This window comes from Vipera ursinii, assembly GCF_947247035.1.
Source record: "Vipera ursinii genome assembly, chromosome: 3".
Lineage (NCBI taxonomy): Eukaryota > Metazoa > Chordata > Lepidosauria > Squamata > Viperidae > Vipera > Vipera ursinii.
In genome coordinates, this window is record NC_139516.1 from 212697662 (window position 1) to 212725658 (window position 27997).

The window sequence follows — 27997 nt, forward strand, 5'->3', positions numbered from 1 at the left end:
AATAAAGCCTTGGGAGACCCGCAGCAGGATCCAGAGTCCTGCCCGTCCCGTGGCGTGCAACCGTTTCCCCTGTCTCACAGTCTGGTCCTCCGGGACTTCCAGGCATATTTTCCCCGTTGGCCCTCCAAGCTAAGCCTAGCAAGCGGCCCTTTCCCTGTCTGGGGAATATAGTTCCCAGTCCTTAAACTGCGTCTCTTCCGGGCCTCCTGCAGGGGAGCGGGGCCTGGCAACAAAGTTCCGTTTCTCTGGACGCAGCCCCAAAGGACCAGCCTGGTTACTGGTGCCTGGTTGGCCATCGTGGCTGCTTATTTGGAAGTTCCCAAGACAGATACCGGCTGTCCCGCAGCTGCGCATAAGCGTGCGCCTGTGTGTCCGTCTCTGGCCTTGAGAAATGGTTGTGACTGTTTTGCCTCTGGGGGATGAGCCGGCTGGAGGGGTTTTGTGTCATCTGCCCGTGGATGGGCCAGGTGGTCATTCTGGCTGCCCCTTCAGCCGGGTCCTTAAAGAGGAGTGGGAGGAGGGGCCGGGCGCCGCTTAATGACACAGGGCCCTGTCCTTTCGGCCGGTGGAAACTGAACTCTGAAACTGAAGACCTTTTTCCTTTCCCTTGGCTTCAGCCAGACACGGGGGGGGGGGGTGTTCTTGCCATGTGCAGTCTAGCCATGCCCAGAAGCACACTCCATATTTGCCCCCACCTTTAGTCTCTCCCAAGGCTGAGGGCTAAATTAGGCCACCTGTTGCTTTACCAAGTTTTATCAAATTGGGCCACCGGCTTAAGCCCTGATAGGCTTCTCTTTGGCCACGTCATTGGACCCAAAGAGGGGAGTTGTCCTTTGTTAAGGGGTCAGCATTGAATGACTCGGATAAGGGGAGCGGCAGGCAGGCAGAGGCCTCAAGAAGCTGCCCTCGTCCAGGCGTGCGGTGGCACAGGGACCTTCCTGGAGGGGACCTTGCAGAAGTCGGGGGGCTGAGGACAAAGGCTCAGAAGAGGCCAACTTGAGAACCTTCCAAAGGCACAATTCTTTATTGGTGCTCACGGCTTCTTCATGGTCTGCAAAGGTAACGACAGGAAGGCCCTCCGGGCTCCTCCCTCCCAGTCTGCGCACAGGGCTGGCAGGAGCCACTTGGGGAAGGGGGGTGGTCTTCCGAAGCCCGGCTTTCTGAGAAATAGAGGAGGGTAGTCAGGGGAAGCCTCATCTGCTGCTGCTGCACCAGGGGGTGGGCGCTACCCATCCTCCCCGCTGTGGGTCACTGCGAGATAAGCACGCACCCCTCAGGGTGCTGTTGAACTGGGCACTGCCTGGCTGTGCCTACCGCCTGGCCCCAGACAGGAGGACCTGGACAGGGAGGAGGGTCTGCAGCAGGTCTTCAGGGGGGTGGTGGCGCTTGGTGACCACGAAGAGCCTGAACTTCTCGATCCGAGCAACTTGAAATTCAGTCTCGGCATATTCTGGTCCATCTGTTGGCCTCAGTAAGGAGCGATACCTGCCCAAGGGGGAGGAGAAGGGATCCGAAGGCCTGGCCATTCTGGGCAGAGAGCAAGACGGTGCCCGAGGGAGGGCCTGGCTTGCAACTTGCGGTGCCCTCAGGTGGGGAACGCCCTGTGCTGCAGGTGGGGGTGAGGCAGAGCAATCAAATGGCCCCTCCCTTGGGACCGCCTGTCTCCCCGAGTGTGACTGTGGTTGAGGATGGCAGAACGCAAGTGGGGCGCTTCCCTTCATCCAGTGGGGTAGCGATGGGTCAGCCTGTCGACAAAAGCCCCGAGGAACACGGTAGGATGCTGGGGCCAGATGAACTCCAAGGCTGGTAGGACGCTAATCCTCCTCTCTGGCAGGGAGTTGGGGGTCCAGAAGTGCCTTGTGCGAACCCAGCTTGGGGGGGGGGGAGGTGTTGCAGCAGTACAAAGCTGGGAAGATTCCAAAGAAAGGAAAGCTAGGAGGGGAGGATCGAAAAGATGCCCCCAGGAAAAAAGCACTTGCAACTGACCTACATGTGAGAGCCCTTTGCTCACGGCAGTGCTTTAAACAGGGAAGACCTGGGGCTGCCTTCTTACAACACACTAAGCTTGGTTAGAGCCGACCTTGGTTCGAATTTTCTGTTTCAACTCAGCCCAGCTGGTTCCCCTGCGACGTTCTTGTAAATCCAGTAAGTGGTTTGATTCTTTGGTTAATCTGTCGCCAAGACACTTATCTGCTGCTGACCATGTTGTATGAATGCAGCCACCATGGAGTCCCTCTCTGGGCTTACTAGGCCAAATGGTTTTACTTGATGTGTGATGGATGGGGATGGTTGGCTTTGTTTGTGATGCTCTTCTGAGTGCCACGGGCTCCCTTTTTGGAAATGACCAGATTCACACAGCCCACAGAAATTGCATCTCGGCCCCTATTGGTGCCAGGAAGCCTCAGACCAACGTCCACTGAAGGGGACCCAGGAATATCCACAGCTGCTACTGCTGGGAGGGCCCTCCGCCTCATCCCAGAAGCTCAAGATCTGTTTTCTCTATCCCACGGCCAGTGATTGGCCCTCCTCTCTTTCCTTCAGATGACCTCCAGCCACCCCATTCTTGGGTTCTCCGGCACCCGAGAGGGCTCTGCCGCATCAGAAGTTTGGTTGTTGGTACATCGTTAAAGGGCTCACCTTTCGTTCTCCAGGATTTTCTTGCTCAGCAGCGCCTGGGTGAGGCCCGTCTCCAGCCGTTCCAACTGCTTTTTCACCGTGTCAAACATGTCCAGTTCCATCATATCAAAGACCAGGGGCTTTCCATAGCTGGCGATGGGCGGAGCGGAGCCCGGGGGGGGGGGGGGAAGAGAGTTGTTTCCCCCATGGACATCTCCAGCTGGAAGGTCCCTCTGGTGCTTCTCGCCAGAACGCAGCTTCCCCTGCCCACCCACGTCGTTTCTGGCACACCTGCCGCCCCTCCCACACCGCACCTGAATCGGTGCTCCTTTAGAGGGAAGGGGCCTCCTCTGTGGCCGAGCCCTACCGAAGAGACCCCAGCAAGGCCAGGCGAATGGCTTCCACGGCCATGTCGGCAGGATTGGCAGTGTTCAGGTAGTTGGTGTCACGGTAGCGCAGGAAAATTGCTGCTTGCCCAGAGGGGTCGATGACCAGGGGCCAGCTGTGCGGAGAGAAGGAGAGAGCTCGGGGCTGGAGCCCAGGCAGCTTCCTGGGGACGGCTGCTGGGGAGGGGCCTCCCACCACTCACCGCCCGTCGGCCTGCATTTTCCCACCCACGTCTTTCATCAGCACATCGTCCAGCTCCTGCACAGAGCACGTGAGGCCCGGAATCTCGGATGGCAAACCTGCCAAGGCAGAGCAGGCTGGTGAGAGTCTGACCGGCCCTTGCCTTCCATGCCACGAGGGAAGCCCAGCAGTGCAGCATTGCCCTCTCCCTTGGGGCCCGCTCCCCAGGGCCTGCTCAGCTGTCTTTCTGGTGTCCGGCCACACCTGCCAGGATGCTGGATCCGCTTCCTCCTCTCCCTCCCCAACTGGGCCAGGACAAGGATGAGCCCTGCTCTCTGGTTTGGGGCAAGGTCGCTTGTGCTCAAAAAGGGTCCTGGCAGGAGCTAAGCCCCCAGCCCAGGAGCCTCTCTGGAGGAGCCCCTTGCAACCACCGTCCACCTCCTCACTGACCCTCCTGCATTTGCTCTCGCAGCTTTAGGCGGGCCAGGGACAGCTTCTCCTCAGCTTCCTCAGCAACCAGGCGCAGCTTCTCCACCAGCTCTTCCGCATCAGCTATGGCCTGTCCCAGGAAACACCCCTGGCTAGAAAGGCCGGACCTGGCCCAAGGGAGCCTTCCCTTGTCTGGCGAAGGAGTAAAGCGGGGTGAGCCCTCTGCCTCACTCAGCTCCCCTGGCGCTGCCCAGGGAATATATTATTTGAAGTCCAGGTGTCCTGCCCACGGTTGGCACTTAATTGTTAGCTACTTACATCTGTCCCCAATTGCAGGCATCTCTCCCCCCCCCCCCGAGAGAAATAGCCACAGCAATCCAGTACTTCCTCTGAATTCTTGAGGGGGCCTCCTTTCCCAGGCCCTGCAGATGGCCGGGTCGCACCTGGCCACCTGCACCCCATCACCCAGCTCCCAGATGGCCTACACTACAGGGAAAATCTCACCGTGCCCTGGCAGAGAGCTCAGAGCTCCACAGCCTGGCAATTGGCAGCACACAAACATCCCTGTGGAGGGCACCCTAGGGAGGCACCCGGGAAGGGGAGCGGTGCTCACGTGCAGGGTCAGCTCTGCGTTCCCCATCTGCTTCCGCTGGCACTTGTCGTGCTCCGTTATCCGTCGGTTGAGCTCTGCGTAGGCCTGCTGCAGCTGCAAAGAAGGGAGGCCGTGTGCCTGGGAAGGTTCAAGTGGAGGGAGCCATCCCACCAGGCCACAGGGAGGCCAAAGCCCCCAGGTCAAGAGCAACGTCTGGCGGGCTCTGGGGTGGCAAACTGGAGAGGCTCCCAGGGACGGAGGCGGCACTGGACCTCACCTCCCTGCTGCATCTCTCGTGCTCCTTGGCCAGCTGCTCCACGGCTTCAGTGGTCCTGTGGGGACCAAGAGGCGTCAGGGGCCCCTTTGAGCCACTTGTGGGGAGGATGTTTCTCACACCCACCGTCTTCCTGCTTCTCTGAAGGGCCAAGTCCTTGGAGTGGGGCTTTGTGACCCCTCCTGTCCTGAAGACCCAGGTTCCCTCAAGGCTTCCTTGAGTGATGCTGTTGCTGTTTGCCCCCCACCACCACCACCACACACACACTTATAAAAAAGAGGGTCCAGACAGTCTCCTGCCTTTGCTTCCATGCCACTTGGTCAGGGTCCTTCTGCACCCCCTCTTCAGAAGCTAGGAGCAGGGGGACGCTGTCACAATACTTTCTCGGGGATTGGTTCTCGCTCCTTGGCGAGAGACAGCCCTACACAATTTGCATCAGTAGTGTACAGAGCACAGTTCAACAGGTCCAATTTGAAGAAGAGGAGACAGGACACCCTGCTTCATCGTGTGTGTCTGTCTGTGTGTGTGTGTGTGTGTGTGTGTGTGTGTGTTAAAGTGGAAAAAGATCGGCACAGAGGCTCTCGGGGGGGGCAGGGCTAAAACCCCCTCCCAGCCATACCCACCTAAAGAACAGATTCTTCAGGTCCTGAGGGATTTGGCCTAGGGGGCTTCCAGAAGCTGATGCCCTTCCGTCATCCCTGCACTGCTTGGGCTCAAGAGTGGTCAGCCAGCTTGCAGTCCCCACCCCCTGCCACCGCTCCACCAGGCCAACTGCAGGGCAATTCTGGAGGGATACCTGGGCTTTGCGGGCAGCAGCAGTGGCGATGGCCATGGGAGACAGACCTGTTCCATGAAGGCAACAAGGTCGTCCCAAAGGGCCCCCAGATGCCAGTCCATCGCAAGCGCTGCAGTGGGGGGAAGGGGACGGAGAGGGGAGGAAGGGACTCACTGGCGCACTTCAGCTTCCTTGTGCCTCTGCTTCTGCTGGACTCTCCGCTGCTGCTCAGCCTCCATCTTTTGAAGCATGGTGTCCGTCAGAGTGATGTCCCAGGCATTCAGGATGGCCACCACACTGTCCAGAGAAGCAACCTTGAGAGGAACAGCAGAAGGCCATGGCCTGAGATGCTCACAGCAATAATAGTATTCTTGACCACTAAGGATGACCAGGGCCATTCCCTCTGGGGAGCAGAGGGCCTTTGCTATGCCCAAGGCTTGGCGCTGTCAAGCACAGCCTTTGGGGAGTCTCCCAACCACACACCCAGCCACTCACCCATATGGGGCGCATACAATCCAGGTCTTTGGCCCATTGAAAGCCTCCAAGGAACCAGTTTTGGCCTTGTGGACTTCCATCTGCCTTCTCTGAGCCTGGAGTCAAGGGTTAGGGTCAGGAGTTCACAGCCACTATGGGAAACGGACCTGGTCCAACTGACCGGACCTGGACTCACTGCAGGAGTGAAGCTGACTGAATACAGGTGAGAGTCTTGGTTAGGACCTGCCTTGTGGCAGCAAGAGTGACCAGGAAGACTTATTGCTCTGCTCTTATTGCATCTATGGATGGAACGGTGACTCCGTCTCAGGTGACCAGCTTCCTTTTGGGTAAGCACAGATCAGGGGAAAGCCGACGGATTATTCTTTACAGGATTACTTGAGAAAGTAATGGATGGATGACTTTTGAAGGGGTGTGTGTGTGTGTGTGTGTCCTGGAAGTCTGGGCAGCTTTTGATACCATCAACCGTGTGATACTTCTGGATCCCCTTGAGGGCTCAGGAGTGGGGCTCACTGCTTTGGAGTGGCTCGTCTCCTTCCTCCCTGACCAGATTTAGTCAGTGTTGTCCCTGGCCCCAGCATGTCTTGGGTCTCTCAGGGGTCTGGTCTTTCCCTTCTCCTGTTGAACCTTTACAATGAGGCTCCTGGGAGAGGTCATTCATTCCATTGGGCGCAGTACTATACTTCCAGTCTCTGCCGGGGAAGCTCAGGTGCCTCTTCCCACCTTGCTCTAGGTGTGATAGGAGGAACATGAAGACGTTGAGAGGTGGGCACTGCTATTCCTCCAGCAACCACCTCACTGGGGCCCTGGGGCCACTGGCAGAGCCTCAGGCCTCTAGAAAGTCCAGGAGGGTGGGGGTGGGGGCAAATCTCAACTCAGGGGGAGGGGGGGCTAGATTGCAACAGGGCCGCTGCCAGGGCCGCTGCAGAGAAGGGTCTTCACTTGGAGCCCACCAGTCCAAATGCCATTCTGATGGGACATGCAGCAGCCTGCCTCCTCTGCCAGCACAGGGTGGGGCGGGCCTGTCCCATCAGGGTGAGACGGTCCCTCAAGTAACCCATGCCATGCTGGGCTTCAAAGGCGATCACACCTTCCCCTTACTTTGACTTTCTACTTTTTATGCTTGGGAAAATGCTGCTTACCTTGCAAGGAACAGCTAATAGGGCCTTTTCCTGCAAGGCAGCTTCACTCAGCCACAGCTGAGGGGGAGGAGGAGGAGGAGGAGGAGGGGCAGGCATACCTGCTCCGGTGTGTTGCCATCATCAGCATAGAGTCGAGGGTCAGCTCCGTGCTGGAGAAGCAGTTCCACTGCTGCCAAGTGTCCCCCAAAGGCTGCCCGGTACAAAGGAGTCCGATTAAAGGCACCCTAAGAAAAAAGAAGAAAGGATAAAGAAGAGAAGGAAGGAAGGAAGGAAGGAAGGAAGGAAGGAAGGAAGGAAGGAAGGAAGGAAGGAAGGAAGGAAGGAAGGAAGGAAGGAGGTTCTGCCAGTCACATCACTTGTTAGGTGAACTGCACTGGGTGAGCAGATGTAGTACAAAAGGGGGCATCCTGAGGCTTTCTGGGAGTCAAGTCAGGTAGGATTTAAACTCATCCTCTTGAGCTACGCCTGGGAAACCTCTGCTGTCAAATAAAACTGTTGCCATGGAGCTGACACCCTCACAATAGATGGGCTCCAGATTCTGCTCCCAGGGCAACTTCTGAGTGATCATCAAGGGTGTCCCAGGGACACCACATCCACTCCGCCTCGTGCAGAGGCCTCCTGCCACCGGAACAGCCCTATCTGGTGCACCGGCTGAGGCGGGACAGACTCTCCTGACTGTGGACTGGGTGGCAGGTTGCACACCTGCTCATTCAAGGGGTGCGCAACCAGGTCTAGAACCAAGAGGAAGCCAATTTTCAGGGCGGGGGAAGGAGGCCACAAAAGACGAGCCAACCGCTCAGCCGTTCCTCCTCCAGCCCCAGCCCAGGAAGGAATGGAGCTCCTGTGAAACGGAGCCACACTCTGCCAATCCTGATGCCATGCTGAGAGGGCCACGCTCCTCTGTCCAGGCACTGGTGCAGCAGCCAGTGTGGTTCCAACATGCCGACCCAATAGGGGGGCGCTGATAAGCCGCTTCAACCGGTGCCTCAGCACGTTCTCCAAAAGAGACCCTTAAAGGGGGCCATTGGGGCATGGCTGGAGCTCATGAGGGCCTTTTCAAGGAGCCCCACGACCTTCTGCAAGGCATCCAGGGATGCCCCCCCCTTGCAAAGAGGCGTCCACCTTCTCTTGAAGGGACAGTGAAGACCCTGCAGAGGAGTGGGGGAGGGGAGCAGCTTCTGCCTTCTGGGAACAACTATTAACAATAAAGGAACCGGCAGCCAAGAAATACCTTACAGGAGGCTGGCTTTGGCAGAGGGTATCAAGGAAGTCCTTCGAAAGGATGTTCATATGTTGGAAAAATGCACAGTCAAAAAATAAACAGTCCAGGTCATAAACAATAGCAACAGTCCAAAGAGTAATCCAAAACTACAGTCTTCTTACCGGTCCAGAGGTCAAATACACAGTTCAGGTTACAACAGTAGTAAACCAACAGCAGAGCAAAAACAGTAACAGTAGATATCAGTGAATTCAGAGAGAGAGAGAAGCTACGTTTCTAGCTTCCTCTTATGGCCATAAGAACACACACCCATTGGCCAATTAACTTCTTAAAGACATAGCATTATGGTTAATATATTTTCAACCCAACATTGTAGGCTAACACCATATGCCTAACAGTTCGGATTCTGCCGAACTGAAGGAGCTCCTTGGAAAATAAGCAGCGAAATTTTTCAAACCAGCAAGGAGAGAAATCCAGTTGCTATGACTCAACTTCCAGACAACTCTGCCTGGATGGGGACTGAGAAGCTTCACTGACGATTGTTCAGACAATGGTTCTCTATGAAAGGGAAAGTTTGAAGAAGCAGGATAGAAACAGTGTTGGCACTTTTGAAATTTGATGTTTTAAAAGGCTCTTGAGAATACCATAGATAGCTATAAAAACAAAAAGTCAATCTAGAGTTCTCACTCAAGGAACAAATAATCAAATTACCAGATCCTGGCCACAAAATGGGAAGACTTGGCTCCCCTAAGAAGTCCACGATGCTGGGAAAGATGGGAGGAAAGAGAAGAAGAGCATCAAGGGGGACCCACTGGATTACAGGAGCAATGAAGGCTCCCTCGAGAGCTGGAAAGGCCAGGCAGAGGAGGGCAGCTCAGCCCAGAGAAAGCTTAAGTGCGTGGTAGTTGCTATTGCTGTCATTCTCTGGAAAGGGTGGGGCCGTTCTTTGACTGCTGGACTGTTCACCTCCTAGCTCCGTGTACAATTCCTATTGGGCCAGTGTTTGTGTATTTGTGCATTGTTTTGTTGGGGGAAAAAATCAGGTCCAGTTGCAAGCCGGGAGTAACATGCTGGAAATAAAATGGAGGCTGCTTAGGAAAGAAGATTCCTGATCATTGAGGAGCAGAACCAACAACAGCATGTAGCTCTGGGATAGCTGACAAATTGAGTTGATGAGTACAAGGATGTTTATACAGTTTTAAAGCATTTCGTAATTTGGAGGCTTGCTTTGTGTGCTTTTGTTATTAGATTGGTTTAGCTTGTTTTGCAAAGGCTAGCAATGGGTCTAAAATACTGGCTTCCTTGGGTTTTAATCCTGTCAAACAAATATAATTAATTTTACCCCTTATCTTTAGTCTGTCTATTGAGTTCCCTAACCCTAATGCAAGAAAGCAAAATGGCTGTCTGAGGAAGCTTTGCAAATAGCTGAGGAAAGGAGGGAAGCGAAGGGCAAGGGAGAAAAAGAAAGATACGCCCAATTGAATGCAGAATTCCAGAGAATAGCTAGAAGAGATAAGAATGCCTTCTTAAATGAACAGTGCAAAGAAATAGAAGAAAACAATAGAATAGGGAGGACCAGAGATCTTTTCAAGAAAATTGGAGAGATGAAGGGAACGTTCAATGCAAAAATGGGCATGATAAAGGACCAAAATGGCAGGGACCTAACAGAGGCAGAAGAGATTAAGAAGAGATGGCAAAATTACACAGAAGAACTATACAAGAATGAGCTTAACGTCCCTGATAATCACAATGAGGTGGTCACTGACCTCGAGCCAGACATCCTAGAATGTGAAGTGAAGTGGGCCTTAGAAAAGCTCAGCAACAACAAAGCTAGTGGAGGTGACAGTATTCCAGCTGAGCTATTCAAAATCTTAAAAGACGATGCAGTAAAAGTGCTACACATAATTTGCCAGAAAATTTGGAAAACTCAACAGTGGCCACAGGATTGGAAAAGATCAGTTTACATTCCAATTCCAAAGAAAGGCAGTGCCAAAGAATGTTCAAACTATCGCACCATTGCACTCATTTCTCATGCTAGTAAAGTTATGCTTAAAATCCTACAAGCTAGACTCCAGCAGTATGTGGATCGAGAACTACCAGAAGTACAGGCAGGATTTCGAAGAGGCAGAGGAACTAGAGATCAAATAGCCAACATACGCTGGTTCATGGAGAAAGCTAGAGAGTTCCAGAAAAACATCTACTTCTGCTTCATTGACTATGCTAAAGCCTTTGATTGTGTGGATCATAACAAACTGTGGCAAGTTCTTAAAGAGATGGGAGTACCAGAACATCTTATTTGTCTCTTGAGAAACCTATATGCGGGCCAAGAAGCAACAGTGAGAACTGGACACGGAACCACTGATTGGTTCCAAATTGGGAAAGGTGTCCGGCAAGGCTGTATACTGTCGCCTTGCCTATTTAACTTATAGGCAGAGCACATCATGAGAAAGGCAGGGCTAGAGGAGTCAAAAGTTGGAATTAAGATTGCTGGAAGAAATATCAACAACCTAAGATATGCAGATGATACCACTCTAATGGCAGAAAGTGAAGAGGAACTGAAGAGTCTCTTGTTGCGAGTGAAGAAGGAGAGTGCAAAAGTTGGGTTGAAACTAAACATTAAGAAAACCAAGATCATGGCATCCGGCCCTCTCAATTCCTGGCAAATAGATGGGGAAGAAATGGAGGTAGTGACAGATTTTATTTTCCTGGGCTCCAAGATCACTGCAGATGGGGACTGTAGTCAAGAAATTAAAAGACGCTTGCTCCTCGGGAGGAAAGCCATGGCAAATCTAGACAGCACACTAAAAAGCAGAGACATCACCCTGTCAACAAAAGTGCGTATAGTCAAGGCTATGGTCTTCCCAGTTGCAATGTATGGCAGTGAAAGTTGGACCATAAGAAAGGCTGAGCGCAAAAGAATTGAGGCCTTTGAACTCTGGTGCTGGAGAAGACTCCTGCAAGTCCCTTGGACTGCAAGGCGATCAAACCGGTCAGTCCTAGAGGAGATCAACCCTGACTGCTCTTTAGAAGGCCAGATCCTGAAGCTAAAACTCAAATACTTTGGCCACCTAATGAGGAGGAAGGACTCACTGGAGAAGAGCCTAATGCTGGGAAAGATTGAGGACAATAGAAGAAGGGGACGACAGAGAATGAGGTGGCTGGATGGAGTCACTGAAGCAGTAGGCATGAGCTTAAATGGACTCCAGAAGATGGTAGAGGACAGGAAAGCCTGGAGGAACATTGTCCATAGGGTCGCGATGGGTCGGACACGACTTCGCAACTAACAACAACAACAAATTGAGTTCCCTGATTCAATGTTTCTGCTTTTCACAATACCCAGGGTTTTCATGAGTGAAACATTGTTTCTGTATTTTCCCCCTGAGCTTTATTCTTGTGATGGGGGGGGGGGAATAGTAAAAAGGATTGAGTGGGTGCATTCTTTTGTAAATGAATAAAAACAGTAACAATTCCTATCTCGAGCGCTCCCCCTGCTGGTGGATGGGTGGGCAGCAGGTGTGGTGAGAACGAGAGAGTTCTCGTTCTCAGGGGGAATCTGCTTTCCGAATCTGGCTTGACTTGTTAGATGTTTTTGTGCCAGCCATGGCAGTTCCCCAAAAAGGTCATCAGATGGGAGCAAAGAGGCTTCTTTGCTTCCACTGATGAGTCAGGGGTCCCAGGCCCCTGCAGCCCCATTGGCGAGAGTTTTATGGTTAGGGAGGGGCTGAGACCCCCCCCCATAAATACCTCTGCTCAAGGGGCTGCTCTGTTCTAGTTCTAGTTCTAGTTCTGCTCTCTTCTAGTCTACTTCTGTTCTTTTGTTCTCTCTCACATGCAGGCATGGATGCCTCCATGCCAAGTATTTCTTTCTCTCTAATCTATCGTTGAATAAAGATCATATGATTGCATCTCTGCGTGATGCCTTTTACTTGGAAGTACCTTAATGATCCATCGACCTCGTGAGACCATCTCACAAGTTGGAAGCCAGAGGATGGTTTAAGGCAACGCTTCCAAACCAGCAGCTACTACAAGATGTCTGTAAGTTCCAGCACAAACCCATTTAAAATGGATGACAGGAGGGCTCCGATTGTGACCAGAAGTCTTCAATCAAAGATGGCAGCCCATCCTCCAGCCCCTGATGCGAGCTCCGCTCCAGGTGAGAGCACAGATGACCTCCATTCCCCCAGAGCAGGGGTGTCAAACTCAATTTCACTGAGGGCCGCATCAGCATTGCGGTTGCCCTCAAGGGGCCGGGTGGGTTTGGCCAGGGTGGGTGTGGCCTACTGGGTGGGCATGGCTAGAGTGCGTATGGCCTACTGGGTGGGCGTGGCCAGCTGTACATCGTTCGCATCAAGGGTGCCTATGGGGGCCTGGGCAGGAGTGGGACAGACCTGAGGGGGTCTGGCAGGAGGAGGGTCTCTGGGCCAGGGCCATGGCAGTGGGGGCCGTTCCCTCACTGTTTCCAGGATGGCTTCGCGGGCCACATGAAACCACTTTGCGGGCCGCATCCGGCCCCCGGGCCTTGTGTTTGACATGTCTGCCCCAGAGGATCCAGCGGAGCGCCAGGGACTCCTTCACATGCCTCCCTACAGCTGCATGCCACAGAGGGAAGCATAGAAGGCTTGCAGTCCGCCCAAGACTGCCCAGATGCAGCAGAAACGGCCCTGGCCCAAGCCAAACGCCGTGTGAGCCAGATAACTGAACAGGAATGCGAAGAGCTGCTTCTAAAGTTCCTTGCAGCACAAAGGATGTCACAAGCCCCCCCACCAGGGATATCAGCGCAGAGGGACTCTGGACACCGGGTAAGCCCTCCCCCAGCGCCCACGAGGCCCCCCAACATGGCGCCCACCACCCTGAGTGACCCCAGGACCCCAGAGCTTTTGGCGTGAAATTTCCCGCCAAACTGTGACCTACAGCTTCCTGGGGCAACCAGAAGCAAGATGGTGGCCCTCAGGGCACCCACATGACCTGATACCGGAAACAAGATGGCGGCCCCCAGTACACCCACATGGTCTAATAAAGATAGGCCTCAACCAAGCCTGGAGGCCCAGCAATCTGTAGCATCCAACCAAAGCAGCATGGAAACCCCCTGGTCCTCCCCACCAGAAAGCCTTAAGGCCTATGATGACAATGAAACCTGCCCAGCCGCGCCTACTGCAGCAGAGATTGGAGCAACTATCCGGACCCTGGTTGCAGCTCTGGAGGCTAAAACGACTTCAGCCTCAACATCGGGGGTAGACAGCCTTCCTCGGCCTCCAGTCCTCTCCCCGGGGCCTAACTGCCGGGAGGCGTCCAGCCTAGAGCCTCCCAACTACGTCCAGCAACCCCAGAGGGCCCTTAGTGAACCCCCGGGGCCCCCAGCCTACTTTTTGCCTCCGCCCAGTCGCCCTGCTTGCCAGATGGTCTTCGGGGGGGCCCCGGAAGAGCCCCCCCCTCCAGAGTCGTCTTCAGCCGCCCCCAGGTTCTTCAGGAACACTGATGGGCTTCTCAGGGCAATTCAGGCAATCCGGGCAATCCATGTGCCATCCAGCCTCCATCCTGCGATCTTCGCCCCCCCAGTGAGTATTCCAGTGCCGGGGGGGCTTCAGGAGGAATCTTTGGAGCTTTTGCAGCCTTCAGCTTCTTCTCAAACTCAAATGCTGGCTGGCAGACTTGGACAACGCCCTCCCCCGGATCACATGATTTCCGGGCATGCCCAGTTGGAGCTATCCAAAAATCAGAGAAAAATCCCACCAACTACCACCAGAGGGATCCCTCTACCATTCATCTCAATGGACAGCTCTCAGATGTTTGCAAGTGGGACCGACAAGAACTCTTTTTTACCTGCCTCTCTCCTCCCAAACGATTTTAAAAAACTGCAACTTGGGGGGGGGGAGAATTACAACAGTTGGAATAGAGATGTGCAGGTATGTCTATTAAAGGATGGGACTCTAGAGATGGTTCTGAACCCGCCACCTCTCCCCTGGGGACCCCAAGAAGAGTGGCGTCATAGACAAGCATACACCACTCTGCTGAGCTCACTGGATGGCAACTTGTTCTCCAGCATTCCAGATGGACTCACAGCTGGTGAAGTTTGGTGGTTATTATACAATTTATTCAACAGCGACAGCATCGGTTCGATCACCAGACTTACAACTGAGTTTTACTCCTCCAGATTGAGGTTTGGAGATAGCATGCCTGAACATCTTGGAAAATTGAAGGCACTCAGGGCAGAACTGGTGTCCAGAGACCACCCAGTAACTGATGCGAACATGGTCGCTGTCATTCTGGCTTCCCTGGACAGAAGTTGGAGCAGCTTCATTGTTTCACTGGAGGGGACAATGAAGGAAGCCATGACTGTCCTACCTCACAGGGAGACTCATCAACAAGATAGAAGGCAAAGAGATGCAGGAGAATACGCCAGAGTCACCACTCAGCAAGCCAGAAGGGGGCGCCACAACTCAGAGCAGGTTAATGCTCTACTTAAGTGTTTCATCTGTGGCTCTGAGGGGCACCTCAAGAAAGACTGCCCCCATCAACAACAAGCCCTCAAACGTGGTCCCAATCAAGTAAGGGACAAGGGGCAAGGAAGGGGGCATGGCGGGGGCAAAGGTAGTGCCAAGGGCAATTTTCTGCATACTTGTTCCCTCACCCCCATCACAAAGGCTGATAGCTCCACTGACTTATGGTTACTGGACTCTGGAGCTTCATCTCACATTACCAATATGAGTCAAGGGTTTAAAAGGTTAAAGAAAATTAACTCATCTGTCAAGGTCGCAAACAGTGATAAAGCTTTAGTTGTTGGGGAGGGCACTGTCTCTGTACCCGGGCTAGGAAAAGTTGAAGGGGTATTTCATGCTCCCTCCATTGCCAACAACCTATTAAGCATTATCAAATTGTGTGACGATGACAAGGTGGAAGTTTTATTTCGCAAGGGGGGAGGTCATGTCACCCAGAACCAGAGGGTCATTGGAAGTATTGCCATCATAAATGGTTTGCCATACTTCTCCCCTGAGAACCCACCCACCTCAGAAGGGGCCCCACAGGCAGCCCCAAGGCTGTTTAAGGAGCGCAAGGCCAAAGCGGTTGCTCCCAAGCCCCCACAGCCTGCCCCAAGGCTTTCCAAGGGCAGTGTGGGCAAGAAACCTGAATCTCAGCAGGCACCTACAGCACCACTCAAGGCAACTAGAGCCAAGAGGGTGTCAGTGGGGAAGCTGCTCCACGATAAGTGTGCCCATCTCTTACACAGAAGATTAGGTCATGCGAGCTTCCCTGTAGTTAAAAAGATGGGAGAGTTTGCTGAGGGAGTCCAGCTCAAGGATTGTGAGGTGTTCCTGGACTGTGCCATTTGCAAGAAGACAAAGAGGAAGGCTGCCCCCATCCCTAATGTGTCACTGCGTAAGACCCAATACCCATACCAACTAGTACATGTTGATTTGGTTGGGCCTTTCACACCATCCCTAGGGAAAAGACAGTATTTTCTCACTGCCATTGATGATTTTTCACGATACGGCCACGTGTATACCCTCACAGAAGAATCCGAAGCCTTTGACGCCATAAAGTCACTGTACAACTTTGTAGAGACCCAGTACAAGACCAAGATCGCACAACTGCAGAGCGATCGCGGGGCTGAGTTCATGTCCCGAAAATTTCAGGACTGGGTAAGGCGTAAGGACATCCGCCATTTTCTTACTGCGCCATTCACCCCCGCTCAGAATGGCGTGGCTGAGAAAAGAAATGGAATCCTGCAAACTATGATGCGTAGTCTGATTGCAGACGCTGGGGTCACAGAATCATACTGGACAGAGGCACCTTAAACCGCACCTGGAGCAGTCTTGTGGACCAGACCCCATATATAATAATAATAATAATAATAATATATAAAGTTGGAAGGGACCTTGGTGGTCATCTAGTCCAACCCCCTGCTCAGGCAGGAAACCCTATACCGTTTCAGGCAAATGGCTGTCCAGTCTCTTCTTAAAAACCTCCAGTGTTGGAGCATTCCCCACCTCTGGAGGCAGGTTGTTCCACTGGTTAATTGTTCTAACTGTCAGGAAGTTTCTCCTTAGTTCTAGGTTGCTTCTCTCCTTGACTAGTTTCCATCTGTTGCTTCTTGTCCTGCTTTCAGGTGCTTTGGAGAATAGCTTGACTCCCTCTTCTTTGTGGTAGCCCCTGAGATATTGGAACACTGCTATCATGTCACCCCTCACCCTTCTCTTCATTAAACTACACATACCCAATTCCAGCAACCGTTCCCTATATGTTTTAGCCTCCAGCCCCCTAATCATCTTGGTTGCTCTTCTCTGTACCCTTTCTAGAGTCTCAACATCTTTTTTACATCGTGGTGACCAAAACTGGATGCAGTATTCCAGGTGTGGCCTTACCAAAGCATTGTAAAGTGGTATTAGTACTTCACTTGATCTTGATTCTATCCCTCTGTTAATGCAGCCTAGCACTGTGTTGGCTTTCCTGGTCCACGGTAGGAAACCAAGTCTGGAACATTTACGTGTTTTTGGCTCTTACGCATGGGTGCACATCCCCAAGCAGCTGCGGAAGAAGGGGAGATCTGTCTCCCAGAGACTGAGGTTCTTGGGCTATGCTCCTGGCTCCAAGGCCTATCGTTTCCTGGGAGAAGGGGGCAGGCCTGTGACTTCCCAATCTGCCTCTTTCGAAGAGGACTCCAATTGGACCAGATCCACTCGAATGATCTGAGCCCATATGTCAACCGACCCAGCAAGGACACACCGACCATGACATCACCTGAGACGACCACATACCCTGCCACCGACGAAAGTGAGGAACAAGACGAAGATGTCATCCTACCTGGATCAGATGGAGAGGATGAGCCGTCCAGTCCCATGGGGGAAGACATGCCGTCTTCACCCCCAGCGATGCCTCAGAGACCCGCGGAAGAAAAGGGCGGTGAGTGGCAGAAGGTAAGGAGGTCAAAGCGGTCCAACAAAGGGGTCCCGCCAAAGAGAATTGACATTGGCCACATCGCGTCTGTCAACAGCGTTGTGGTCACCCCAAAATCCTTCTCTGACATCCAGGAGCTGCCCATCGAAGAACAGGAGAAATGGCAGCTCGCGATGGAGAAGGAAATGGACAGCCTAAGAAGACTCAAGGTCTTCACCCCCCAGCAACCACCAAAGGAGAGGAAAGTCATTGGCACAAGGTGGGTTTACAAGGCCAAACCACTTGCCAATGGTCTCTACCTGTATAAGGCCCGTTTGGTAGCTCAGGGGTTCGCTCAGCGCTACATGGAGGACTACAGGGAGACCTACTCTCCAACCATCCGGGCAGAGAGCGTCAAGGCCGCCCTCGTAACTGCAGCCGCTCTGGGGGAGAAAGTCTTCCAATTCGACATCCAGACGGCTTACCTCCACGCCAACTTGGACCGGCAGATCTACATGAGGGCCCCTCCTGGCTACCAGCAGGAAGGGGGAAACACATGGTTGCTCCACAAAGGGTTATATGGCCTTAAGCAGTCGGGGAAATTATGGTATGACTGCCTTAGAAAAAGTTTAGAACGAGTTGGTTTCACTGCAGCCCATGCAGATGAATGTGTCTTCACACGCAACTCCAAGGGTACCACAGAACGGGTGTTAGTTTATGTGGACGACCTACTATATGTAGGGCCTGACAAGGAAGGGTGTGATGAATTTGCCAAGGCCCTGGAAGAAAAGTTTACTCTGAAGTCTTTGGGGCGGGTTGACAAGTACTTGGGTGTGCACATCTTGGCCACTAAGGGGGGGGGGGGTTCGCTCTATCTCAAAAAGAAAAGATAGAGGAGTTATTGGCCAAATGCAAAATGGCAGAATCTAACCCAACGCATAGCCCGATGCAAAGTGACTATTACAATCACACTCACAAGGACGGTCCTGAGTTCACAGATAATAAGCTTTACAGATCTGTGATTGGCTCCTTGCTATATATCAGCAATTGGAGCAGGCCTGACATAGCTTTAGCTGTGAATCTACTGTCCAGGCAAGTGGAACACCCAAAGGAATTCCACTGGACTGCTGTTAAGAGGGTACTTAGGTACCTCAGGGGCACGACCGATGCTCTCCTTGTGCTGGAACCAGAGAAGGGGAAGACGGCCCAGCTCTCCGCTTACTCAGACGCAGACTGGGCTGGCGACACCAAGAGTAGACGGAGCACCTCTGGTTTCCTCATATTGCTAAATGGCTGTCCTGTCCATTGGCATGTTAGGCAGCAAAAATTTGTTTCTTGCTCCACGGCCGAGGCTGAATATGCCAGCCTGTCAGACACGGCCAATGATTTGATTTGGTTCAATGATCTGATAACGAGCATCTGGGCATCTCCTCCTCTGCCCATCCAAATTCAAGAGGATAACACAGCCACAATTGCAATCTCGGGTGCATATGCGGTGGGCTCTAGGTCCCACCACATAGACATACGCTATAAAAATGTCAGGCAGCTTGCCAAAGAGGGTTTTATACATGTTGAGCATTGTAACACAACTGACCAGATAGCTGATCTGTTCACCAAACCTGTTCCCATTGACCGGCACAACCTTCTGTGTAAGCGTTTGTGTTTGGTCTTCTGAACATGTTTATGCATGTCTATGACACCTGCTCGTCCCTCACATACATTCACTGGTCCTTGTCATTGGCTGGCAAGAAGGGGAATTGTTAGATGTTTTTGTGCCAGCCATGGCAGTTACCCCAAAAGGTCATCAGATGGGAGCAAAGAGGCTTCTTTGCTTCCACTGATGAGTCAGGGGTCCCAGGCCCCTGCAGCCCCATTGGCGAGAGAGTTTTATGGTTAGGGAGGGGCTGAGACCCCCCATAAATACCTCTGCTCAAGGGGCTGCTCTGTTCTAGTTCTAGTTCTAGTTCTGCTCTCTTCTAGTCTACTTCTGTTCTTTTGTTCTCTCTCACATGCAGGCATGGATGCCTCCATGCCAAGTAATTCTTTCTCTCTAATCTATCGTTGAATAAAGATCATATGATTGCATCTCTGCGTGATGCCTTTTACTCGGAAGCACCTTAACGATCCATCGACCTCGTGAGACCATCTCACATGACTCCAGTGCTGTAAATGGGCCTAACATCCCTCAACTTCATGTCTCAGAGGTCGTAGGCCTCTCTTGCCCCCCTTCTGGTTCTGAGGGAGTCCCCTGGCAAAACTTTCATAACTGCTCTGAATGAAACAAGGGTATCCCAATAACTGCCTCCTTGGTGTGGACTGGGCTTCACTTTGCCAACCCTCATCCAGTCCCAGCTGCTGAGCGAGCACATCCGCCACCTTACTTGGCAGAGCTGATGGAAAGAGGGAAGAGGGTCTCTTATCTATGTCAGGAAGAAACTGGATCCTTTATTTCCTCATTCGATTGTCTCATATATAAATAGGTCAGGAGACAACTCAGTAGATTGGGCCAATGCCGTGCAACACACACCCTGAGAACCACTTTTGGGGTGCCCATTCAGGAACCTGTGTAGGGGGCGAACCCTCTACATTCAGGCCAGGAAAGGTCCCGCTTGGAGGCTGCACTTCCTGGCTCTCTCTCCCATGCGTAAGCCAAGCAGTTTTCACCCAAAAACCAGGCCAGAAGTCCAGCTGAAATGGATCGAGAAAGTCCTTGAAAAAGATCTAGGAATGCCGGGACTGGGTCAGCTTTTTCCCACTTAATGAATTTGCTCAAGCTCAGCATAAAGGCTCACCTCCTTTCCACTTGACAGGATAAATCAGAGGCTGAAAGTTGAGGACCGTAAGGAAGGCATGTTGGAACATGTATCAAGGCCTGCTGTGCCTAGTTTGGTCATCCCTTCCCAGCATCATCCAGTTAGATTAGGCAGGATCTTACTTGGAGTAGTTTGTGTGTGTGTCTATGTGCGTGCAGACATTACAATCCAAAATGCAAGGACTGCCCAGGATAAGCTGCACAGCACAGATCTGCTTTGTTTGTGATGTGAGGAACAGATGTGAGGAACAAAGTTCACACCATCGTTCCTTTGTTCCTCACATCTGATGTCCTTTCCTAAATCAGGCTCTTCCCAAAAGCTGCCTCCTCTCCCACCACCCCTCAGCCGAGGGCCCTCCCTGGTGCTGAGGCCACAGACCACCGTGGAGGCAGAGGCTTGACCCCCAGGTGGGCTGCATCCACACCACCCCCGGCAAACCTCCCTCGCCGTCTTCTCACCCTGCTGTTGGGATTGCCTCCATTTTCTATCAGCATCTGGATGGCTTCGGGATGGCCTCCTCCAGAGGCCTCAGAAAGGGGGGTGTTGCCATTGGCGTCTGTGCAGTCCACCATGTTGAGGAGATGCTGGAGCCGGACAACCTTCCCCTTCTCATCTGTTCCTACACCGTTCTTGGTGTCCAGATCCGCCACCTTGAAAGAGCAAGTGGATGGTTTGTCCAAGAAGAGGGGACTGACCACTCTGCATTAGGTAAGAGAAGGCGAGGCGAGTCTCGGGCCTGGTCGATACATGCTGCATCCCGTCTCCCACCCACCCCCTTCTGATCTCCTCACTGGTGTTTGTGCAAATACACCGTCATGAAACAGGTTCAAAGCTGTTGCTTTGGGAAGCCTTCCTCCCCGCCTCCCTCCCCAAGAATGCCCGGAGCTCCCTGACGCTCTGGGCCAGCATGGCAAGCCAGCCCCCTCCCACAGTGGCTGGAGGAGCCTGGCGGCAGTGAGCGGACTACCTATGTGACAGCTGTCTTACGAAGGAAGCTCCACCTATGAGGGGTGAGACTTGGAAGATGAGCCAAGCCAGTGTTCAAATTCCAAATACCCAAGTTAACAACCTTATTTGGCTGACGGAGACTGACCTGGGCCCTAACCATCCTGCGATTCCATAAAACTATAACTGGGCTTGTCAGGAGTTCCAGGTAAACCAGAATAGGTCTTCTACGCTAGACTATATGATTAAGTCTGGAATTTTATAATGTGCAATCAGTAAGATACGGAAGACGCCTCAATCTCTGGTTGAGCGATTTGGGGAGAAGGCAGAACATAGATTCCCTCCTCCTTCCAGCCCTCTCTCTGGCCAGGCCAGGCATCGTTCCAGTTTGTGCCCTGTGGCTCTGGCTGAGGAAAGCCCCCCCTCCACATACACACATGAATCCAGGGTTCCGCCTTGTAGTAACAGAAGGACATTTAAATGCCCCTTTCCGTTGTGAAAAAGCACCACTGGGTACTTCAGAACGTCCCCTGGGACCTATTCCAAGGCCAGACAGCTCGAAAATGCAACAAAAACAGGCAAGGGGCATCTCCCCTTCCAACCTGGTCCTGTCGGGGTGCAGAGCCGGAAAGAGGAACCACAAGCTCATTTTTACCTCTTTCAGAACGGCCTTCATCTCCTCCACGTCTCCTTCAAAAGCTGCCTCCAGCATCCGTTTTCTCCGCTGCTGCTCCTCTCTTTGCCGCTTCTTTTCCTCCTCTTCTTTCTTTCGTGCCCGCTCAGCTTCCTCCTGCTCTCTTTTCACTAGAGCCACAAAAGCCTGCAACAAAGAGAGACTCCTGGTGGTCCCCTCAGAGCCAGGATCCGGGGCTGCCAGCCAGGCCCAAACTGGAACAGGGAGCGCTCTTCCCTTGGTGGACTGGACACACCCGGTTCCTGCAACCCTTCATCCTACGGTTTCGCCTCCAGCCCCTTCGTCCTCCTTGTTGCTCTTCCCTGCCCTCTTCCCAGAGTCTCAACATCTTTTTTCTATCACGGCATCCAGGACTGGACGCAAGGTTCCAAGTCCGGTCTCACCAATGCGGTATAAAGCAGTACTATCCCTTTTCGTGATTTGGATGCTATCCTTCTGTTGATGCAACCTAGGAACACATCGTGTTTTTTTTGACAGCTGCAGTACACCACTGGCTCACACTTAAACAGTGATCCAATGGGACACTTAGATCCCTCTTACAGTTGCACCTGTTGAGCCAGGTGCCCCCCCATTCTATATCTGTGCATTTGGTTTTTCTCGCCTAACTGTAAAACTTTACTTTTCTCGCCACTGAATTGCATCTTGTTGGACAGGACCCAGGATTCAATACAATTAGCCATCCTAGCCCACAAAGGTGACTGGGGTCCAGCCATCTGCCAGCCAGCATTTGCACAGAATGGGCTCCCCTGCTTTGCCAGTGCCCTGCTGCCCCTCACCTCCTTTTGGAGGCGATCCATTAATTCTTCATATTCCTGTCGCTGCTTCAGTCTCCGCATTCTCTCCCGGCAGGCCAGGATCCGACGGAAGGCACACTGCAAAGTGAGCGCAGCTTCTGCCTCATGACTCCAGCCTGGGGACAGAAAGGAGAGGCCCAGGGCATTAAGTGAGATTCCCAGGGTATCGCTGATCCTCCTTTCTGCTACGAAAGATTAGGGAGGGGGGACTGACTGCAGGGAAAAAAACATCGTCAGCCAGCTTAAGTTCCAAAGAGCTGTCAGCCCAGCAGAGGCTGAACTGGGCACTCGAAAGTCAGCTTTCAGATCCAGAGGATCTTCACTGGGAGATTTAAAGGCTCCTGAAAAAGCTCTCTTTAAGTTGCTCAAAGTCAAGCCCCCCATTTATGGCCTTCAGAAATCCAAGTCCAGGTTCTGTTCCAGCCTACGACCGGCCCTGTTTGAATGTCAGGGACAACCCCTTTTTATAATCAACAGGCTGGAAATAACCCAACCAAATTTATTTATACAAGTTAATCAAAAGTTCAAACAAGACTTAAACCAAAAAGGTTAAACAAGAGTTAAACAGTAACAGACCAGGACTCAAGCAGAGGATCTTCAAATGGTTGCCTTCAGCAACCAGCACCTCCCACACATTCCCCTTTTAACAGCAGTCCCAAGGCATGGCTTCTCATTGCCTTCTCCCGAGTTGCCTCATTGCTTTCCTCTGCTCAGTTCTGCTAGATTGCCTCCTGCTCCTAGCGTCCCTGAACAGAGCCAGCTGTGGATCGTCTTCTTCCAATCCTTCATGCTCACACAGCTGGGTCTGAGGAGGAACAAGACGGGAGGGGCCAGGCTGAGAGTTCTGCTGTGCATCAGAACCTTCCTCTGACACCAAAGGCTCTCCAAACCCCTCCTCCTCCTCCTCTTCAGAATCATCCAACTCAGCTGCCGAAACCACAGCCTGACGCTGAATCACAACAGTCCATGCGGTCTTAACTGATGCTGGCCTTGTGGGTCCTCCCTAGTCTCAAATACAGCCTGGCAAGGGGATGGCTTGGGCCTTGGCCAACTGGATGCAGGGTCATCCTGGATGGATTCTGCCATGGGGGAGGGGGACTGTTTTGCGGCTGGAACATAACATGTGGCCTGTACTGCCTCTCCCTCGGCTCTGCACCAGGTAAAGGACATCAATGCTGGCCTTTTAGATGTCTTTTTTAAAAAACAAAAACAAAAAACAACCTTTTCCAGCCAGTGATTTTCAGAAACATTGCCAGGTTCAGTGCCTCTCCTCTGCAGCCTTTCAGTTCCCCAGTGGCCTTCTTGTATTGTGGTGTCCAGAAGTGGACTCAGCATTCCCGAGCACAAGTGCCTATGGGAGGGATGTAGGTGTTCTGGAGGACCATCACTTAGTATGAGCCAGCCGTGTGCTGCAGCTGCCAAAAAGGCCAAGGCAGTCCTGGGCTGCATCAACAGAGGGACAGCATCAAGTTTATGAGAAATAATAATGCTGCTTTATACTGCGGTAGTAAGGCCACAACTGGAATGCTGCATCCAGTCCTGGTTGCTGCAATAAAGAAAAGATGCGGAGGTCTTGGGGCTATGTTCAGCCCCACCACCCCCGACTCGAGAAGAAAGCCAGGTTTTTAGGGCCTTGTGAAAGTCTGAGCAGGTTGGGGCCATTTTGATCTCCAAAGGGGGGATGTTCCACAGAACAAGGGCTCATCTTCTGGTCCCCACCAGCTGTCATTCTTTGGCTGACGGGATGTGCAGCATGCCCATTCAGCTCAATCTAGATGGACGGGTAGAGACTCTTGGGAAAAGGGGATCCCTCAGGTGCCCCAGAGGATGGGTTGGAGCGGAAGAAAGGCTGAGCGCCAAAGAATTGAGGCCTTTGAACTGTGGTGCTGGAGAAGACTCCTGCGAGTCCCTTGGACTGCAAGGCGATCAAACCAGTCAGTCCTAGAGGAGATCAACCCTGACTGCTCTTTAGAAGGCCAGATGCTGAAGGTAAAACTCAAATTCTTTGGCCACCTAATGAGAAGGACTCACTGGAGAAGAGCCTAATGCTGGGAAAGGTTGAGGGTAAGAGAAGAAGGGGACGACAAGAGAATGAAGTGGCTGGATGGAGTCACTGAAGCAGTAGGCGTGAGCTTAAATGGACTCCAGAAGATGGTAGAGGACAGGAAGGCCTGGAGGAACGTTGTCCATAGGGTCGCGATGGGTCGGACACGACTTCGCAACTAACAACAACAGGGTAAGTGACTCTAGGCAGCTTACAAACAACAAAATACCCCATATAAAAAGAGTAAAAACTAACCCTCACACACACTCCTGGCGATAACATGCAATCAAACAAGCCATTTCAGGAGTTCCCCAGGCCCATTGGCAGAACCGGCTCTGCCGAGAAAATGTCGAAGTGGGGGCCAGTCTACTCTCCACAGGGAAGATATTCCAAAGCAAGGGAGCCACTACGGAGTTCTTCTGGGTCCTGCCGGATGGACCTCCTTAGGAGGGGGGACCCGCCACGCTCCCTGCCTCCCCATTCTGCTGGGCTGGGTGGATGGAACTGGGAAGAGACGGTCCTTCAGCTAACCTGCTTTCAAGCTATGTAGGGTTTTAAAGGCAACAACCAGCAATGAATTGCACCTGGAAACAAATCAGCAGCCAATGCAGCTCCTGCAGGCTGATGATATATATGCCCACCTGGTTCTGCACAAAACCATGTGGGCTGCTGCATTCTGAACCAACTGGCGCTTCGAGATGCTTTTCAAGGGCAGGCCCATGTAGAGTGCTTTGCAGTAGTCAAGACGGGAGGTAACTAGGGCATGAGTGACTGTAAGCAGGGATTGTTGGTCCAGCAAAGGACACAGCTGGTGCACAGTTGTCCAAAGGCCCTCTTGGCCACAATTGCCATGTGCTCCTCAACCAGGAGTCCAGGAGAACTCCAAGGTTATGCACTGGGTCTGTCTGGGTCAGAGGCCCCTCCATCCAAGGCCAGAGACGGCCTCCCCCGGACCAGCAACCATGCAGGAATCTCACTGAGAATCAAGCCGAGTGGTTTTGTCTTCCAGAAAATCAGCAAATCCTTCCGTGTGCCCTATCAGGTGGACCAGCTCTCCTTCAAGAGGGTCACTGGCTAATTAACTGCAGACACAATTCATGCAGGGAAGTACTTGCACCTCTCTGCCCAAATGGGCCGCCAGGCAGCCCTTAACAGCAGCTCTTACCATCGACTTCATCCCTTGTCTTCCGCCAGCAGCGCTCTAGACATTTCATCCCCCTCCCTTCCCTCGCACATCATGGGGGAGGAAGAGGTCTATGGGTCAGGACAGGCCGCATGGGCGCAATCCTATCCTGAGCTCAGCCTTCCAAGCAGCCACTAAGAGCTCATCAATACTATGCAGCGGTTAGTCCCTTCTGAAACCCATCTGGGCCCATCAGTAGTTGGTGGTGAACCCACGTGGTAGGTCCTGCCCTCCCACAAGGGCGTGCAGCTCATTGCCATTAGACTGTGATCTGACCCTGAGAAGGAGCCAAAGGCAGCCCCACCAATTCCCTTGGCACGTGTAGCCCAGGCTTGGGAGCAGAGCTAGGGTTTTTAGAGCTTTAGGGAAGGCCAAGAGGGTTGGGGCCCTTCTGGTGTCTGAAGGGAAGAGGTGGTTCTACAGAATAGGGACCGCTGCTCAGAAAGCTCCCCTTCTGGTCCTGCCAGCCGACGTTCTTCCACTGACGGGATCTGCAGCAGGTCCATTCTGTTTGACAGGTAGAGATTTGGGGGGAAAAGGTGATCCCTTGGGTACCCCTGAGGTACCCAAGCCATGCAGGGCTTTATAGGGAGCCACCAGCACCTTGAATTACATCTGGAAACACACCAGTAACCACTGCAGCCCACGCAGGAATGATGTTACGTGTTCCGTGCATCTGGCACACGTGACTGCCTGCGTGGCCGCCTTCTGCAGCAGTTGAAGTTTCCAAATGATCTTCATGGGATCCCCATGTAGAGTGCGTTACAGTAGTCTAATCTGGAGTTTACAAGGACGTGAGTTATTGTGAGGGTTTTTTTTACTTTGGCAGGAGCTCGGCCATTTCCATTCCCATTTAAAGACAGTGCAAATGCCAAGGCACGACCCCGTGCCCACCTACCTACCTGTGGGATGGCTGCTGGGGGACTCCTGCCGGTGGGAAGGGTCATCTGCTGGGGCTGCATCTTCCCCATCTGTTTGGTGGCCTGAAAATGTCACAAGAGGAGAGAAAGTCCGAATGTAAACCAGACACCCCCACAATCCCCAGAAGTCCCCATTTTCTAGAATAGGGTGACCGGAAGAGCTGAGTGAGGCCGGCTGCCAAGGCTCAGTCCAGGGGGGACAGAAGTCCCTGCAAAGTCCCCGGGTGCCTCATAGCCTGACCTCTGTGAAATGCTTCTCCAGTCTCTCACGCCTCCCAAAACTCCACTTTCTTCCTTGCTTTCAACGGCCACATTTTAAGTGTCACAACAATGCAAAGTTTGGTGAAAAAAGGATATGCCCGGCGACTGAGCCGGCGTTTCCTGGAAGGAAATTCTCTGGTCGGTTTATCCAAAAAACGAAGGGAATTTCAAAGAAAAGAAGAGGCGGGGAAGTACCACTTCCCACTTGTATTTGTATTTGATTTTTTGTTTAATGTCAGTGGTTACCCGGTTGCTAAATGGAACTTTAGGCTGCTAACAAAAATTAAATAACATAAATAAAATCAAATCACACAAATAACAAAAATAATAAAATAGTTTCTTTCACGATGTAAGGACAAGAGTTTGGTCTGGTCGGGAGGTGGCCAGCAAGTGCAGGTAGACCTTCACTTACAACGTTTCATTTAGTGACCATTTGGAGTGACAATGAACAGTGATTCATAACTGTTTTTCACATTATGGCTCCTGCAGCATCTCCCCCCCCCCCCGGTGGTCACGTAATCAAAATTCAGACACTTGGCAACTGAAGCGTATTTATGACAGTCGCACTGTCCCAGGATTGTGCGCTGTGCTGTGGTTCCCAGTTTGGAGCTGGCCTCGGGGCTGGAAGAAGGAGAGCGGCCTTGTGCCGAACTCCTTCTCAAAGCCCAGATACCCTCGGCTAATCCAGCTCAAGGCCCAGACACAGAGGCCCTCTTTAAGGGGTCAAGGGCCCTCGCCAACTAAGATGCCCGCCAGTCAGACAGCGGAGCCCAAGGCAGCTGGCTCGTTCTCCTTGGTAGCACGTTCAACCACCGCCCACCAGTTCCCCCAGCACAGAATCTCTCAACCTCACTGGAGCCGCTGAGCTGCTCCTGCCTTCACCCCAGACGCCCCAACTGAGTGCAGGGGCAACTGACCCCCTCCCCCCCCTGAGATTCTGCTACCAAAGCCTAGGCCAAAGTCACGCTTTCTTACCCCTGCCCCCTCCTACTTTCCCCTCAGCCCCTTCTACAGCTCTCGGTCACCGCTTGCGGGCCTTCTGGCTGCCCCTTCTTTGGGGAGCCTGCCGAGAGCCCTCACCCCCATGCCCCGCTGCTCTGCTACCTGGCTTCCCAGGGGCTGCTCCAGGCGGCTTGGCTGGAAGCGTAGCCTTGGCTCCCTTTTTCACCAGGGTCCTCCCGGCAGCTTTCTTGGAAGTCATGCTCCTAAACTGGGGGGGATATAAATGGAAGTGGGGAGGAGATGCCCCAGGGAGAAATCCATTGCCACCACGCATTCTGAGGCAGATGGTCATGTTATTCACCAAAGCACCAGAGGGAAGGACGAGAAACAATAGTTGGGAACTGATCAAAGAGAGAAGCAACCT

At 52.7% G+C, this 27997-nt stretch overlaps 1 protein-coding gene across 1 annotated transcript; it reads right to left on the reverse strand.

The window, feature by feature from the left end:
* Positions 1-799: 799 nt before the first annotated feature.
* On the reverse strand, positions 800-27832 carry IQANK1 (IQ motif and ankyrin repeat containing 1; the record flags this gene model as incomplete). The annotated part of the gene is made up of 15 exons (XM_083360361.1): positions 800-1160; positions 1315-1485; positions 2638-2766; positions 2984-3118; positions 3206-3302; positions 3634-3742; positions 4226-4318; positions 4482-4536; positions 5428-5567; positions 6986-7111; positions 20249-20440; positions 21391-21555; positions 22206-22339; positions 26353-26433; positions 27736-27832. The coding sequence occupies 15 exons, from the start codon at positions 27830-27832 to the stop codon at positions 1034-1036; spliced, it is 1851 nt and encodes a 616-aa protein (XP_083216487.1). The 3' UTR covers positions 800-1033.
* Positions 27833-27997: the final 165 nt, after the last annotated feature.